Raw genomic sequence first — 17,535 nt, forward strand, 5'->3', positions numbered from 1 at the left:
GCGATGTGTAGATTGTAAAGCCTTCTGACTGTATCGTTGCACACAGTGTTTTTCAGCTGTTAGATCTGGATTCAAACTATATCAGTTGACTGATATCGATTGATACTATAGCAGTCCCTTGTGTTCTTCGCGGAGTTCAAGCGCTTGTCACTGGATCTCACAGCGCTGTTTAGTGGTTGCGTGATCTGCTCTAGTCAGCTCTGCCCCGCGCCGCTGTTGAAACCGAGCGGATATGGTCCGTGCGGCGCGGTTCAAATGAGTAGCGCTGTTTTGTTCCGCTTTTGCCGTATAAACATTACATTGAATATTTATCGAACTTATTTTATCGAGGAAATTATATCACTATGGTTATCGTTTTATCGCCCAGCCCTACCTCAAAGTATATCTGCTCCCGCGCCCCCGCTGTGAACTCCCCCCAGGCTGGGAACCACTGTCCTAGAGTACGATACAAATAGACAAACGTGTCATATTACACGGAACCCTATAAAAACATTACGATTGAACATGCAAAGTTTCCTGCACTGCAACGCAACGACACAGACGCGCGTTGAATCTTGACGTCGGAACCATTGGACAAATCACCGAGCATTTTTGCGTGTTTTACGCGACGCGGGAAAACTACGCGTTCATTATCAACGAAGCTATCAAACTTCAAGCGCGGCTGTTTGTCACTGCAAGTTCACAAGAGTCCAAACAATGCTCTTCCAGTCAGTGTAGGCGACGATAGCGTTGATTGCGCCGCTCGCAGTGGAGACGGGCTGTTTGAAACAGCTGCTCGAGTGTGTTGATCAAGAGCAAAGTAATGGAGCGGTGTAAAGAGACGCGTCTCGCAGTGCGTTTGCTGCTCTTTCTGACGCTCAGCGTGGATTTGGGATTCGCATTCGGACATAATAAGGACACCGAGTTCACTTTCCTTTTACCTCCCGGAGCAACCGAGTGCTTCTTCCAAACAGCCACTAAGAACAGCAGCATGGAAGTGGAGTACCAGGTCAATAAAATATTTAAAGTATTTCAGTTATTTAATTTAAATGACTTAAATGATAACCTGCTTGAAATGAATCGAGCCACAGCAGTCAGCAAATTTGAGAAGTAGAAGTAACTTGTCAAAACAGTCTAGTTATTTGTGTGTAACTTTTGCTTTAGCATAGTTTTTGTGTAAATATTATTTATTAATATGGTTCTTATTAACTACTGCATTACATTGCAGTTCTGCTTGACAGTAATGACCAGGAAGTAGCAGGACATTTCCTTTCGCAGGTGCATGTTTTGGTCAAAGTGCATTTATATGTATGACTGTACTTATGAAGTCATAAGTCTCCTGTGATCACATACTAATATAACATGAACAGTGTGTGTATGGCTTGGTTTTATGGTTGTGGTTCTTTTCTACAGCTCTGGTGGGATGTTCAATGTTATTGACATTGAAGTCAATTGAATAAGGACTTATTCAGTCCTGTTTACTCACAGAAGCTTCTGTCTTTTAGTTATTCTAGTCCAGCCCTGTGTTGTGACCTTTCTCAGAAGATTCACTGTGCCACATGTCTATGGGGTGTTTGTGGAGCCATCCCGCTTTACGTTAAAAACAGGCACAGCTGCAGGACAGCTGACCCGGCCCAAAGCTCATTCCCTCTGCTGGAAGGATCACGGTGTCTAGTGCTACATGGTTACTGTTTGCCACACTTAATCTCTAGTAACAGCACACTGACTCCTCAATGGGCTGCTTTATCAGTCTGTGGAAGATAGGAGGCCTCTAATTTGAATTTTGAATTTATATATGTGTATTTTTGTCTTGATTGATTATCCTGTTGCACTGGGATGCATGTCACGTTACAGAACTAAAACGTGGGTTGTGAATGCGGTTTCATTTATCAATCACCCTGCCATTAACCCATGTGTGTTTCTGCAGGTCATTGCAGGCTCAGGGCTGGACGTCGGCTTCACTTTGATCTCCCCGCACGGATACAGATTGGTCTCCGACTTCAGAAAATCAGATGGCATACACACGTAAGCATCACATCCCATAGTGCACGAAGCTGAAACATTTACGCATAGATTCGGACTGTTATAACCCACAGTATTTGTATGTCCTCTGCTGAAAATTTGCATGCTGTCTGCTGCTGTGGGGCTTACAGTGACCACAACTGAATTTACAGAAAACAGTTGCCCGTTTACTGAATTTTTTACGTTACCAGGTAGTCAAATGAAAAGTAATGGATTCAAATGCATACTTTAAGGGTTAGTTCACTCAAAAATGTAAGTTCTGTTATTACTCTCTTATTTACTTTACTGGAAGCTTATTTCCATCACAGAATAACCTCCGGTTTCACAAATAAGGCTTAAGGCCATTGCACACTGAGTCTGAAATTTTCGCATGCATTTTTAAGTTTTTTCGTATTCCCTATCCTTTCCTATCAAAATGGATGCGAAAACGCAAAAAAATCGAACCTGATCCGATTTTTTTTTGACGGATGAAAGTTTCGGAGGCAGTGTGCAAATGAGATTGACACGTGAGGTTGTATTTATTTTTTAACGTGCGATAATTTCGAACGAAAAATTCGGACTCAGTGTGCAGAGACCTAGGCCTAATCCCAGACTAAAATGCAAGTCTGAGCTGTTTCAACTGAAATAAACTTGCACTGACTGATCTTAAAATATGGCAGTGCCTTTTTGTCTCAAGATGCACACCAGTATTGTTTTTTTCTAAAGCATGTTTATAAAAACTACTTAAATGTCCTAATTGAACTATTGCTTAATCCTGGTTTGACCTAAGCCCTGTCTGTGAAACCAGGCCTAAAACTATAAAAAAATATGAGGTATTAACTCATAATTGTGAGAAAAAATGTGAGAATTGTAATAAAAAAAAGTCTATATAGAATAGAATAAAATAAAATTCTCATTTTTATTCTGTTTTATTCTGGAAATAAGCTTCCATAGGTTTGAATATGAAAACAAAATAGATTTCAAAAAATATTTGTTACAGTTTAAGTGACCATTGGTTTCTGTTGTTATGGACTTCTATTGTATGGATTTAATTTTTTGATCTAATATTTCATCATATTTATTGAAGTCATGACTTTTGCATTATAGTAATTTTGCTTTGTGTGTGTTGGGTGTTTGCTGTCAGGGTGGACCCCACTGAGGAGGGCGACTACAGGATTTGCTTTGACAACAGCTTTAGCCATATTTCAGAGAAGATGGTGTACGTGGAGGTGATTGTGGATGGACCAGAGGAGGATGATGAGGCTGATGCTGCTCTGGCTGAACCGGAGGACTCGCTGGAGTACAAACTGGAGGATATCAGGGTACACAAATCACAGCACTTCATTCATCTGCCCAGTTTACAGTTCTTATTATTGTAGGATGTGGATCATGTGCATGATAAATATCAAATCAAATCAGTTCTAGAACCCAGCAAGCACAGCTGCTTTGTGAAAACATTTTTTAAGTTCAAAAAAGGTTCCATCATGATACCATTTTTATCCCACATACTGTACATAAAATTACAGATATGCTTTTGTAGTAAACAAACCGTATTGGCGCTATAAGTTTTCTTAACTGTAGGACCTGACACATGAAATAATAGTCAGCAAAATCTTTTTAACAGTAGAAACGAAAATTCGTATTATTTGATACACCTAGTCTATGGCTCATATAATACAGTCTATGGCTCATATAATACAGCAACAATGGGAATTATGTAAGGCTGCTATTCATTGACTATAGCTCAGCTTTCAACACTATAGTCCCCATCAAGCTGGCATCTAAACTCACAGACCTCGGCCTAAACTCCTCACTCTGTGACTGGATTCAAGACTTCCTCACCGGCAGACCTCAAGTGGTGAAAGTTGGCCAGTTCACCTCAAACTCCATCACTCTGAACATAGGAGCCCCACAGGGCTGTGTCCTGAGTCCCCTGCTTTACTCTCTCTACACGCATGACTGCGTGTCCTCTCACAGCTCCACATCTATTGTCAAATTCGCTGATGATACTGTGGTTCTGGGCCTCATCTCCAACAACGATGAGTCCGCATACTTGGACGAGGTAGAGAGACTCACATCATGGTGCCAGGACAACTGTCTCTCTCTGAATGTGAGCAAAACTAAAGAGCTGATCATGGACTTTAGGAAGAGACAGCAGCAGCCCTACTCTCCTCTCAGGATCAGTGGGACCCCTGTGGAGAGAGTGAGTAGCTTCAAGTACCTCGGTGCAAACATCTCCGAGAACCTGACTTGGACTACACACATCCAATCACAGGTTAAGAAAGCCAGGCAAAGACTGCACCATCTGCGACAGCTGAGGAAATTCAGGGTCTCACCAGCAATCCTGAAAACTTTCTATTCAGGGACCATAGAAAGTGTATTGACTCAGTGCATCTCAGTGTGGTATGGAAACAGCTCAAATCAGGACTGCAAAGCACTACAGAGAGTTGTGCGCTTAGCTGAGCGCATCTCAGGGTCTGCTCTCCCCTCTCCGCAGGACATCTACCTCAAACGCTGCAAAAACAGAGCTGTTAAAAATTTCAAGGACCCAAATCACCCTGGTAACCGTCTATTCACTTTGCTACAATCTGGTAAGCGCTTCCGTAGCCTGATGGCAAAAACTGAGAGACTTAGGAGGAGCTTCTTCCCCCAGGCCATTAGGCTCCTAAACTCTAACTCTGTGTCATAACATCACTTGACTCCATGTAAATATCGCCATATCAATAAGTTATTCATAATTTTTCTCTACCTCATATTGCTGCTATTCAAACACCCTGTACAACTTTTTTGCACATTATTTTGCACTTTCGTCTTATTACTATTTAAGTCAACAACATACTGACCTGCACATTTATATTTATTATCTTATCTTATTTTATTTTATTTTATGTTTTGTACTTCTCCTTCTTAATATTTGTATTCTATATAATTGCACTGTCCTTGGAGCGGACCTGACCTACATTTCACTGCTGGTTATACCCTGTATAATTGTGTATGTGACAAATAAAAACTCTTGAATATGATAACGGAGAATATAGAGCTCAAACTGAGCAACAATATGTAATTTGGTTCAGCTGCTAATATTTATATGGCTAAAAAGATGAAATTCTGATTATAATGTTTATAATGTAAATCAATGAGAGCTTTTTAACAACATGAGAGACCAGTTACATAAAATGCATATAAATATTAGGCCTTGTCGTCAATCTGTATCTCCTAATAAAATGTCTTAGTAAAATGGTATTAATGCTTTAAATGTGTCATTTTATGATCGTTGAGTTTTCCCCACAAATTTTACCATGAGTTTTCTAATAAACCTAAGCTGCTTAAGTCCAGTAAGTGTTCATCTTGAAATATTACCAACAATATAAAAGTTATTCTCAGGTTCCCCTAATAACAAAAATCAGCAAATATCACAACCTGAAAGTGGATGATTTTACAATTACACTAAAAGGCCTTTTGCTTGCTCGGGGGCGTAGCACCAAATGTTGGGCCCCGGTCATACAACCAAGGGGGTGGGACCCTCACAACACAGCACTTCGTCAATCATATTAATAATCAGAATATCATTATGGGCCGCCTCCTCGCCAAGGGCCCCTGTTACTCAGTTCCACTATTACCCCCTGTCCGACGCCCTTGTGCTTGTTAACAAGTGTAAGCTATCAGTCAGACAACAGAAGGCATGTTGTGGATTGTGTACTACAGGGTTTTCAGGTTTCAGGTTATGCTTTATTTTGATCATTTGAAATTTGCGTACCAAATATTATACAGTAGGCTTTATTAGGGTTAAAGAAAAGCTACCAGGCTGGTATTTTCACTTTGTTTCCAGAACTTTTTTTAAAAATGGTTGAATGCAGTTAAGAAAATTATTTGCAGTTAAAATTTTCCTTAAAGCTCTAGTTCTGGCACTGATCATCTGCAACCAAAATGCAAGGTTTCAAAATGTTTTGTAGGAAGCTTCACACGTTTTCTCTCCACACAGGACACAATGGACGCTGTGCACAAGAACCTGGAGCGAAGCCGTCAGCTACAGACGACGCTGCGGGCATTCGAGGCTCGTGACCGTTACCTGCTGGAGGATAACCTGTGGCGGGTTTCCTTCTGGTCCAGTGTCAGTCTGCTGGTCATGGTTAGCGTGGCCCTCACCCAGATCTACACGTTACGCAGATTATTCAGTGACAAACACAGAGTTTGTACATAGCAGAGATGACCTGGAGGGAATATGCTGGAATAATGGATTCTGTAAATGAAGACTTGTGGAAACTCTCAGGTCCAAAAAATATCCCTCTAGTTTATGGTAGAATTGAAGTGTTTGGCTATTGACCATTTCTCAGTTTTAATTATAAGAGTTTTCTGTGGAACGCTAACACTGCTGAACACTAAATTTACTTGAAGTACTGTGGACACATTTGAATGTAACTTTGTATTTGACTTTTAAAACACTGTGGTTAAAATAATTTATAAGACTTTTGAAATAAATAACATTGCGATTAACATTACTTATGGATTTATACGGCAGGAAAATAAAAATCCAAGGGAATGTTTTGCTTTGAATGGTTTATTATACAGCACATTAGCATCTCATTTGGAACAAATGCAGCTCAGTCGTTTGTGGCATGGCAAATGAATTCGAAACTCATCTGAGTTATTAATGTTACATTTCAAGTCAGTTGCTGACTGCAATGAATTGAGTTATTACTGTACTGTGGGAATCAGAATCACATCGTTTCATAACAATACTTTCAAGATCGTTGCCATTAATCTTTGTTTTCTACAGGTTAATCTGTAGATTAGTGTTTATTTTATTCTTCCATCACCCTGCAATAATATACAAATGTTCTCATTAAACCACAAGCCTAGTAAAATGTATGTACAACCAAATTTATTACAAACTACCTATAAATAAGAGTCCCTAGAGTTCATTCATCTAACATCATTTATTCAGTAGCCATTTGGCATTCATAACTTGTAAATAAACTTTTGCAAGTTGGGTCATGTTCCTTGTCAAGCAATCATATTCTGGTCCTGATCTGGCAGGAGCCACCCACTCCTATAAACTGCAAATGACATGTTTATCTCCCTGGATGCATTCTTCTGCCCTTCCCTTGCTAACTTCCCTCCATCTTGTTGACTCCGATATATGTTATTGCTTGCAAGAGTGCTCACTACTGGTGGAAACTTTACAATTGGTTGAATTGGAACATCCGAAGCTGTTGATTATTTGAATTTCTTAGAATCATTACAGTAAACCGTGTTTCATGTTGGGGGCAACAGCCTGTCCATATAAACTTTCCTCTACCACTTTACAAAGTGGAACACACTTCAAAATGACAGCATGGATTCCCCTGAGTGGAAGTGCTTAGGAAAGTTTGCAAATGGGTGTCAAAAAGTCAAGTGGAACGCACCTCCTGTAGTTCCTTGATGTATTTTTGTAGACCAAAACCTGGAAATAATTTAGCATTTTACATCACCTGGTTCCATCGTACTAAAGGTTTTTTTTATGGGTTTTTGGTTGAAATAAGGTCTGTGGTGAACACAAGCTCATGTTCACACGTTTTATTCAATGCTTTAAAATACAAAAGTAAATTCACAAGTTTTTGGGGACATTAAATGTAATCACGCAAACTCATCTATTCACTAGCTTAATGGCGGTGATGCTGAAGTCACGTGACCCTGGTGTAGTTCGTTTATAGCCTACGTTTAGTTTTCTACATGTCGTGATTGTGTTTAGGTTTTAACATACAGTTGTGTTCATGTGTGATAAGTTTCATGATGAACCAAATGTGGAAGAATCAGCTTTTGTTTGTAACAGAGCTTATTTTCTGCAGTAATCCAAAAGCCAATGAGAAAAAAATCTATTTGGTCTTTGTCGAGAGAACCAGGATGATGCAAACTTATGGTTTGGCCTAAAAAATACAGTATGTCATCAACGCAGCACTCTACAGGTACATCTGAAAAAAAAAATTAGAATATCGTGAAAAAGTTTTTTCTTGTAACTTATTTCAAAAAGTGAAACTTTCATATATTTTAGATTCATTACATGTAAAGTAAAACATTTCAAAAGTTTTTTTGTTTTAATTTTGATGATTAGAGCTTACAGCTCATGAAAGTCAAAGATCAGTGTCTCAAACTATTAGAATATTTACATTTGAGTTTCAATTAATGACCAACCCTACAGTCTCGCTTGCTCTTTAAAACCACAATGATGTTGAAGACTGATGACTTGGCAATGATCCAGAAGACGAACATCGACGCCTTCCTCAAAGAGGGTAAGTCACAGAGGGTCATTACTGAAAGGTGTGGCTGTATACAGAGTGCTGTATCAAAGCATATTATATGCTGGTGTTGGTCCACTTTGTTTTCTGAAGTCCACAGTCAACGCAGCCATCTACCAGGAAATTTTAGAGCACTTCATGCTTCCTTCTGCTGACAAGCTTTATGGAGATGCTGATTTCATTTTCCAGCAGGACTTGGCATCTGCCCACACTGCCAAAGGTACCAAAAGCTGGTTCAATGACCATAGTGTTACTGTGCTTGATTAGCCAGCAAACTCTCCTGACCTGATCAATAAAAAAAGGATAGATTCTCTATGGGGTATTGTCAAGAGGAAGATGAGAGACACCAGACCCAACAATGCAGATGATCTGAAGGCCGCTATCAAAGAAACCTAGGTTTCCATTACACCTGAGCAGTGCCACAGGCTGATTGCCTCCATGCCACGCCACATTGATGCAGTAATTAATGCAAAAGGAGGCCCAACCAAGTATTGAGTGCATAGAAATGAACATACTTTTCAGAAGCCTGACATTTCTGTTTGAAATATCCTTTTTTTATTGATCTTATGTAATATTCCAATTTTCTGAGTCACTGAATTTTGGGTTTTCATTATCTGTAAGACATAATCATCAAAATTTCAATAAATAAAGGCTTGAAATATTTCACTATGTGTAATGAATCTATATAATACATGGGTTTCACTTTCTGAAATGAGTGACAAAAAATATTGATCTTTTTCACAATATTCAATTTTTTTTAGATGTACCTGTATTTATTCTATTCCTTTGTAAATATTTCAAAGTTTGAAAAAAAAAGTTAATTGTATTGTTTTTAATATATAAAATCAATGACTCCAAGTCAATAGTTTTAAATTGTAAGCTTATTTCAGATTCACCATCATTCACAGTGCTTCATACCTGGTTTTTGTTTAAAATCAAAGTTTGTAATGTTGCAATTCTGAGCTGGTTTGATTTGGGTCAACGTTTTGATTTACTCTATGGAGAAACCTAATGGGAAAAGCTACCTTTAGAACCAAGACCGCTAAAAAAAGAAAAAAGTAGGCCAGCACCTTTTCAGATCAAGATGAGAGTAACGTTAAAACAAGACTGTGTAATATCTAGAAGAATCTAATTTTTGGTCAGTTTTTTAAATTGCACAGGAAAAGTTTAATTTTTTCCAATCCAATTGATTGTTCCTTTGATATCCTTTGGAGACAGGCATCATGTCCTCATGGTGCAGTAGAGCATCTATATGGTGATCCTCCTCCAGAGCACCGGATCAGCTTCACCACTGGTTCTCTGGCCGTCGGGGAGGTGGACGTCTGTTCAACAACCGCAACCAGAAGCACAGATCAGTAGTGAGAATTTCATTTGCGTGCTGTACAGAGTGAAACATGCATGTTTACAGTAACTCGACAGGATCTGATGAGCTATGAAATACCGAGGTTTTCATTATGACCATGTACGCTGTGTGGATGTGGAGGGGGGTTGGGGGTAGAGTAATATCTCAAAAGTTGTGAAACCACTTATGTAGAAACAGCTAATTTTGATAGAAAAATTAGATGTGGCCTTCCATGATGACATATGACTTCTCTCTCTCTTTTTTTTTTACTTCCACTAAGGAAACGTGCTTATGAGCCACACTTAAAAGGTCAGCTTTACAGAGGAAGTAGCGGTAATGAAGCCATGTGGTTCTTATTCCTGTTCTAGAGACCCTTAGCTCTGCAAATGTGACTCATCAGCTCATTACATGTTCTTGTGCTCCATTCCGATTGACAGTACATCTATTTAAAACAGTATCTATGATTTATTAACTAGTGCATGCTAAAAATAAATACTTGGATGGATGTTTAAGTAGCTATGCATCAGTGCACAATTTTCAGCTAAGTCCTTGTGCTATGGGGAGTTTGTGGAGGATCCCTTTTTCAGTTGAAATGTGAGGGTAATGGGACTGTAACCTATATACTAGCCTAGAAATACCATAGTAACTAATCGATTACCTCTATTTAGCTTCTTGCTAACACTTATATTTATCATGCAATAGAAAAATAACTCAAAAGTATGGACTTTCTCAGTAGGTAGGGAATCATTTGGAACCTATATAATTCAGTTAATGGCTTGATTCAAAGCCATTGAGTTTACGATGAACACAAACACATTTTTAATGGTATAGCATGGATATATCACTGACTTAACCTTTGATTGACCAATGCGTTAACACTTGCTTCCAAAATTTAGTTTAATATGAACAAGAGCTGCAATCACGCCATGACGTAATTACGGTCATTTTCACAGAGTAGCGTATGTCAGGTATAGCGTTCACATGGTCCAAGCTCTCAGAACGTTTCCAGTTTAGAAGTTAAAATAACGAGTTCTTCGAACACGTTAACACTTTGGCGTTGATGTTGAGTAGAACATCACGTGCTGTCATCTCGAAATTACGGTAATGGATAACTATACCGTGAAGGCAACTAAAAAGTAGTTTTAAATGGTTCTAAGTGGATGCGCCAACTTTTAACACCTACAATTGGCCATTGCATTCACATTCATCTTAGGCACTTCAAAAACACATTTGCCATTAACAATGAGTGTTACTTAGTGGATGCCCAACTGACTTAAAAATGCAGGAGTGTTCATATCTCAATGATACCAAATTTACCTTGTAGCTACTCAGTTTTGCTGGTACTTCAGGAAAACTGGTATTCTTATATTTTTAACATTGTGACAAAGTTCTTGTGATATTTTACAGTCATAGCATGGGCTCTCTATCATGTAATCGAATACGTAGAAATTCTTTTTTTATTATTATTATTGTAGGTCTAAATCAATTAGAACCGGTAGAAGACTTATCCACACTCCTTATCCAATACCAGTTTGGAATATGCAATAATGGGAAGTTGAGTACTTATTCAAAAGAAGGGCATGTGGTTTTGTATGCAGTCACAGATAAGTGAAACTACTTTTGATTTATTTCCATGAGAACACCGAGAGGAAGAGATGCATGCTGGGAGAGACATGTCATAGAAAATCAAGCAGACAGCGAGGAGACGTGACACAAGGAAACACCGACCACCAGAGCACCAGATCTTTATTATACACAACACCTTTTATTATCATCTCATTTCCAATTCTCATTATGCATTTTGTTCCAAGTCCATTTTAATTGCTACACAGGCACTTGACAAGGATTTGTTATTCCAAAAGCATAAAAAAAGGATGCGTCAGTCCCTCACTCCATACAAAAGGGACACAATTATTAGAGGGAGAGACGGGGATCGGGTCACCATAACCAAAGACCAGAAAAAAGTTATGGCTGCAGTGATCTGGGCTTCATCCAGTTCTTAACAGATGTTGAAGTAATTTTAAATCGGAAAAGATATGGATGGATACGATTTTAATTCAAGCCTTGAAGAAGCCTGAAGGAGGAGCAGCGGTTGCCATCACTGTAGCCGTAACACACAGGAGTGATTAAAGAGCATTCAGCTCCTGAAATACACAACTAATTTTTAAGTTTAATCTCAAGTCCGACTCAAAGCCTTTGATTATTTACAGACAAATCGATGCTAAAATCAAAGACCCGCTCCTGCTTACACCAAATCCCTATTTTTACCCTCAAAATAATCAAGAAAACAAAATTAATCACAGCCCATTTCCTCGCATGCACATCAATTAAAAGAAAACGTCAAAGATTCTGCAATCAAAACAGGATCCAACAGAAAACCAGCTGGACCGCGTTCACTCTGAATTCTGTTCAACCATTGTTAACGCAACTGAAGGGGCATAAATCTATCGATAGCAAAGAATATCGGTTGTTCTACTCAAAGCAAACAGTTTGTGAAAAATGTAAATCAACAAAGACAAATACCCAGGTTATAAATAATAGTCAGAAATACGCGTGTTAGCACATCTACTATGATCTCTACGTTAAAGGTTCACCGTTTTTTGTGTTCAGAAAGTTCCCTGTGTCTTTGTAGGCAAGAGCGGACTGGTTCTGTAAAGCAAACGCCCCCAGACCCCAAATACACTTACATGTACCAAGCCTGCGACCCTGTGTTTGAGTGCATTCCGGCTTCCTGATGTTTTCCCGCTCATAAACCCTCCCCTGACCCTCACCATCCCTGAATGCAAAAATAAAAGCGCCTTGCAGATTCATTTAATTTACAATGATCAGAATGCTAAGCTAGCGCAAACTGTTACGAGATTTGGAGTTGGAGCTTTGAGCTCTGACGGGTCGGCCCGTCGCGAGTGATTACCGTGCTTTCCAGGATACCGTGCTTTCCAGAAATTCCCATCACACAAGAACTAGAAGTGCTTTTCAAGAATTGAATTTCCCGACACAACAGAAAGAGGATGTTGCTCGTCAACTCCAAATATGAGTGTCAACATCTATTTTTTTGACTTGTGAACTTGTATGTTTGCATTTCTCTGATCGGTTAGCTGCTATTGAGTCATAATTAACAGTCGCTCGGTACTAAGTGCTGTTTTGAAGGATATCGAACTTATACGGCCAATTGAACATGAAAAACAAAGAAATCAGATCAAAATCAATCCCACATAGCAATAACAACAACAACGGTCATGGTGTCTTATTTCAGCATATCAAGTTAGAAAGTCAAGAAAACACAGAATGAAATTAAAAAACACATGAAGAAAGTGTCTATAACAAGAAACAGTCTTCAACCTCCCTTAAGTTACCCAAGAACCGGAAGAAGACAGGCTAGTTTAACAGCAACTAGCTTGCACAGTGCTTGTATACATCTTATCCCACATTAAACCACTAGTCAGAGAGGAGGCATAATGAGTCTAATGTGGTTTCGTCTACATAAGTTGAGTAGGATACCCCCTGGTGGTCACCTGACCTATGTGAGTGATGACATGACTGAAAGTTGGAGGCCACTTGTACCTTTAGTTCACTCTACATTTGAACAAAATAATAACAACAATAATTTTATTTGAATATTTATGTGCTTTAGACCTCTGGGCTTTAAAAGTACGGATGTGATTAGCAGCGCTGATCAGAGGACAGTTTGAGTGGATTATTTAGGTCTATTGGTCAGGCTGTATGTGTAGACACACATGCACATGTTTCAGTGCAGTTCTCCAGCCCTTCCTCTCTCTTTCTTTCTTTCTGTCAGCCTATGGTGGCCAGCGCATGGGTCTAGTCTAGCAGAGAGGGCTCGGCGGGGCGGATAATGGTGGGCCGGTTGGGAGCGCCAGGGGGTCTTCTGCTGTAGGAGGAGAAATAGTGAGAAACAAAGGTGAGACCTACCCACAACCACAGGGAAATGATGAAGGAGAGGGGATAAGGAAGTAGACTAGATGAGATGAAGAGACAAGAATTGATAAGACTAGATGCGAAGAGATGACAAGAGACAAAAGATGAGGAGAGACAAGACTAGATAAGACCACATAAGAATGAGAAAAGACACAAGAGGAGAGGAGATGAGAGACAAGACTTAAAGGGATCGTTTCTGTGCGTTGATCGTGGTAATATCACTGCTGTCTATGGAGGGTCAGAGAGCTCTCAGATTCCATCAAAAATATCTTGTGTTCCGAAGATGAACAAAGAAGGTCTTACAGGTTTGGAACGACATGATTGTGAGTAAATAATGACAGAATTTTCATTTTTTGGTGAACTATCCCTTTAATGAAACTAGATGAGAGGAGAAGAGACAAAAGATAAGGAGAGACAAGCCTTAATGACATTAAATGAGATAAGAAAAAAAAATGAAGAATAGACAAGAACAGAAGAGGAGGCAAGATGAGAAAATTTGAAGAAATAAGACGAAGTGAAGAGATGAGATGAAAAGATATATGACAAGATGAGATGGGATGAGAAGAGAAGTTAAGTGAGACTATGTAAGACAAGAAGTGGCTTGACGAGGCCACACAAAAGCAGAAGAGAAGAAGAGACCAAATTTAATAAATCAAGATAAGAAAAGACAGGAAGAGACAAGACAAAAGAGGCTAGATAAGACTAAATGAGAAAAGAGATGGCAAGATGGCATTAAAGGAAACGAGGCAGAAAAGACAGGAAGGGATAAGAAAATACCAGATGAGACAAAGTGAGAAAACACGATAAGGTATAAGAAAAACCAGATAAAAATTTGAATGGAAAAGAGATGAGAACAGATGAGGCTAGATTAGTAGAAACAAGAAGAAGAAAAACAGAAGAGATGAAAGGAGATCAAAACAGGAAAAATATATCACTGGAAGGATTAGAAAGAATATGCTGAGAAGTAAATGAAGGAAAACTTGTTTGCATTAATAATATTAGTAGTAGTATGTGACAGGAGAAAATTTCTGCATGCATTTTCTAGTGAGAGAAGAATAAGAGCTGAAGAAACAGTACAACAGTCAAACCTTGTTCAAACAATATTTTCCTCAGTCCTCTGAGCTTCAAATACAAGACTCTCGTTCTCAACTGCACAGCGAGAATACACATCTACATGGAGGTGACAGATGGTTTAGTGTCTTACCTGGGGATGCCCGGAGGGACGCGGGCGGGGCGGGAGGGGATCTGAGGGGGCGCACTGAAAGGATCCTGGCTGCTGTTGCTGTAAGCATTAATGGGCTGGCCTGGGCGAGAGGGAATGGGTGGAGCTGCAAAGGAGGGGGTGGGGTTAAGAGGGGGCGGGCCTGGTGTTGGACCTCTCACTGCTGGAGGCCTGCTGGGGGGTGGGGCCGATGTAGGCGGTCTGCGCTGGGAGATGGGGCTACACAGGGCAGGAAAAGAAGAAATATAGTATTAAAACAGTTATTAAGGACACTAAAACAAGTTTAGTAGGTACGCTACACTTAAGGCCCAGTATACTCATGGTGAAGTTCTTCAGGTAAAACTCCTGAAACAAGTTCCAAACTAATTTGTTCAAAATTATGAAATTACAGCAGTACCCACATTTGGGGCCTTGGCTTGGGCCAAGATTGTCCCAAGTCTGACAAATGCCAAAGATCAGTGCATTTGTTGGACACTACACTGTAAAAAAAAAAATTGAGTGAATTTAACGATAAAAGACTGTAAAAATGCAACTGTTTTGAACATTACATTACACAATTTTACGGAAGTATACCGCTTTTGGAAGTGAAAAAGAACGATATAATAATTTCCAGTGGATAACCGTAAGTTGACATTCCAAGAATTCCCTGTGTTACATTTCAAACTTGATGTTTTTTTGTTGAAATGACTATAGACGCTTTTCCACTATCAATGGTTTGCCATTCGGTGCCGATCCGGGCCAGTCAGCACGGATACGGTTTCATGGTCCTGATAACGGTGCCCGTTGGAATGTAATACAAATGCGTCAGTCGTAGGGGTGTGCGATATATATTGTCTGCGATAATATCGTAATTGTTGTTTTAACGATGTGCAATTTGACAATATTTTTTTGCAAAAACCAAACAAAACATCTTCGGAGTGCAGTGCAGGCATACATTATCCTACGTGTTGATGAAGCGGGTTACACGGTACACGTGCGCATTTACAGTGTGTTCTTTCACTGCAAGATTCAGTCTATTAAAATGCATTAAGAATGATTGCAAAATTCAAGATATGGGGGCAGAAAATTTATATATTTATATGTGTGTGATATTGATTTTATACAACAGTTCAATAAACAATTAGTTAATATTAAGAAACTTATGTTTTAGACATCCTATTGCCTGTTTTTGCTCCATTTCGCTGACAAAAAAATTATTCCAAACAGCCACAGCACTGTTTTGCGTCTCTGAGCAACATGACACTGCTTCGTTCCTGAATGAATCAACTGTTAAATGATTTGGTTCAGTCGCAATGACTCACTTATTACCAGTGACTTTCTACCACCTACTTATGCCAAGCCGTTTTGACTTTTATTCCTTCTCAGGATATGAATTCTTGATATCAACAATTCAGTTTTTACTAGTAAAAATGTTAATTCTTGATATCAGGAATTATATTTCTACTAGTAACAATGGCTATTTTTGATATCAGCAATTGCATTTCCACTAGTAATAATGCTAATTCTTGATATCAACAATTTAGTTCTTGATATCAACAATTTAATTGTCACTAGTGACAATGTTAATTTCTGATATCAACAATTTAATTCTTGATATCAATAATTTAGTTCTTGATATCAAGAATAGACATTTTTACTAGTAAGAATTGTATTTCTGATATGTGAAATTGGAATTTCAACTAGTAAGAAATTAATTCTTGATATCAACAATTGATTTTGAATGGCAGCCTATGGTGACATTTAACTAGTGAAAATACAATTACAGATATCAAGAATTTAATTGTTGATATCAAGAATTGGCATTTTAACTAGTGAAAATGTAATTGTTGATATCAAGAATTAACATTGTTACTAGTGGAAATACAATTGCTGATATCAAAAATAGCCATTGTTACTAGTAGAAATTTTATTTCTGATATCAAGAATTAACATTTTAACTAGTAAAAACTGAATTGTTGATATCAAGAATTCATATCCTGAGAAGGAATAAAAGTCAAAACGGCTTGCCATACCTACTGGTGGTTTTAATTTCACATTTAAAGTCTATTTTCATTTTTAAAATAATTTTAAATATCAGTATTCAATGTTTTATGTTTAAAATGTCAAAAGATTATGCGTTTCTAACTGGTTAAAGCACTCCATGTCCCTCTGAGATGCATTAAATAGTGTGTAAATACATCTAAATGCCACTTCAGATGCAACTTCTGCAAAGATTCATTTTGATGATACTGGTTTCATTTGTTTGGTAACAGCCTAAAATGTGTATTATCTTAATTGACTGATTAAATGTAACAACATCACTTCCCTTTCCCCTTACTTCCCCTTTCCTAAAAATCAATTTAAACTTAAATGAAAAGATGAATTAATCACTGATGTGAACTGACCGCACAGAATATGAAGAATATCAAAAACTGCAGCTGTCCACGGTAGTCAGATATCAGCACAATAACACACTCGGCAAAATATTGTCTAATTATCGTTATTGAAAAAAATCCAAAAAAATATCGAGATATAATTTTTGTTTTCAATATCGCACACCCCTAGTCAGTCGTTGCCTTAGTAACGCAAGTGTAATGTAAACAGCTAAATGGAAGATGATCAGATATTTGACGGTCTCATTTTTTTATTTTTTTTTATTGAACAAATAGCTGTTTACTTGGCTGTTTGATCAAATAGCGTGCTTCCGCTTAGCCAGCTATGCAGAAAATGGTAGCCAGGCAACAGAGTGACGACGTCTTGCACATGCACTCTACCAGCACAGCTCAGCACGGTTGTCTAACCGT

General features: G+C 38.6%; 2 protein-coding genes across 8 annotated transcripts in view; one reads left to right on the plus strand and one right to left on the minus strand.

Annotated features, from left to right (window-relative positions):
• Positions 1–212: 212 nt before the first annotated feature.
• On the plus strand, positions 213–6,974 carry LOC306857022 (transmembrane emp24 domain-containing protein 1-like). The gene is made up of 4 exons (XM_079396648.1): positions 213–988; positions 1,907–2,004; positions 3,125–3,302; positions 5,963–6,974. The coding sequence occupies exons 1-4, from the start codon at positions 803–805 to the stop codon at positions 6,179–6,181; spliced, it is 681 nt and encodes a 226-aa protein (XP_079252774.1). The 5' UTR covers positions 213–802; the 3' UTR covers positions 6,182–6,974.
• Positions 6,526–17,535, minus strand: part of LOC306856991 (dynamin-2-like) — a 58,973-nt gene continuing 47,963 nt past the window's right edge. For 4 of the 7 annotated variants that reach the window (XM_079396585.1, XM_079396582.1, XM_079396581.1 and 1 more), the window contains 2 exons: positions 14,735–14,971; positions 11,327–13,483 (listed from right to left, as the gene is read on the minus strand). In XM_079396585.1, coding sequence (XP_079252711.1) covers positions 13,414–13,483; positions 14,735–14,971 — 307 coding nt within the window. In that variant the 3' untranslated portion in view covers positions 11,327–13,413. Of the gene's footprint in view, positions 9,578–11,318; positions 13,484–14,734; positions 14,972–17,535 lie in introns of those variants that run through there. The other 3 variants (XM_079396586.1, XM_079396587.1, XM_079396584.1) reach the window with 3 other exon arrangements.

The sequence above is a fragment of the Barbus barbus genome, assembly GCF_936440315.1.
Source record: "Barbus barbus genome assembly, chromosome: 3".
Classification (NCBI taxonomy): domain Eukaryota; kingdom Metazoa; phylum Chordata; class Actinopteri; order Cypriniformes; family Cyprinidae; genus Barbus; species Barbus barbus.

Bases quoted from the DNA above. Each gene is read 5' to 3' on its own strand.
- LOC306857022 (XM_079396648.1), top strand. From the start codon at position 803: ATGGAGCGGTGTAAAGAGACGCGTCTCGCAGTGCGTTTGCTGCTCTTT. The intron at 2,005-3,124 runs GTAAGCATCACA...GTTTGCTGTCAG, and splicing joins AAATCAGATGGCATACACAC to GGTGGACCCCACTGAGGAGG. The intron at 3,303-5,962 runs GTACACAAATCA...CTCTCCACACAG, and splicing joins ACAAACTGGAGGATATCAGG to GACACAATGGACGCTGTGCA.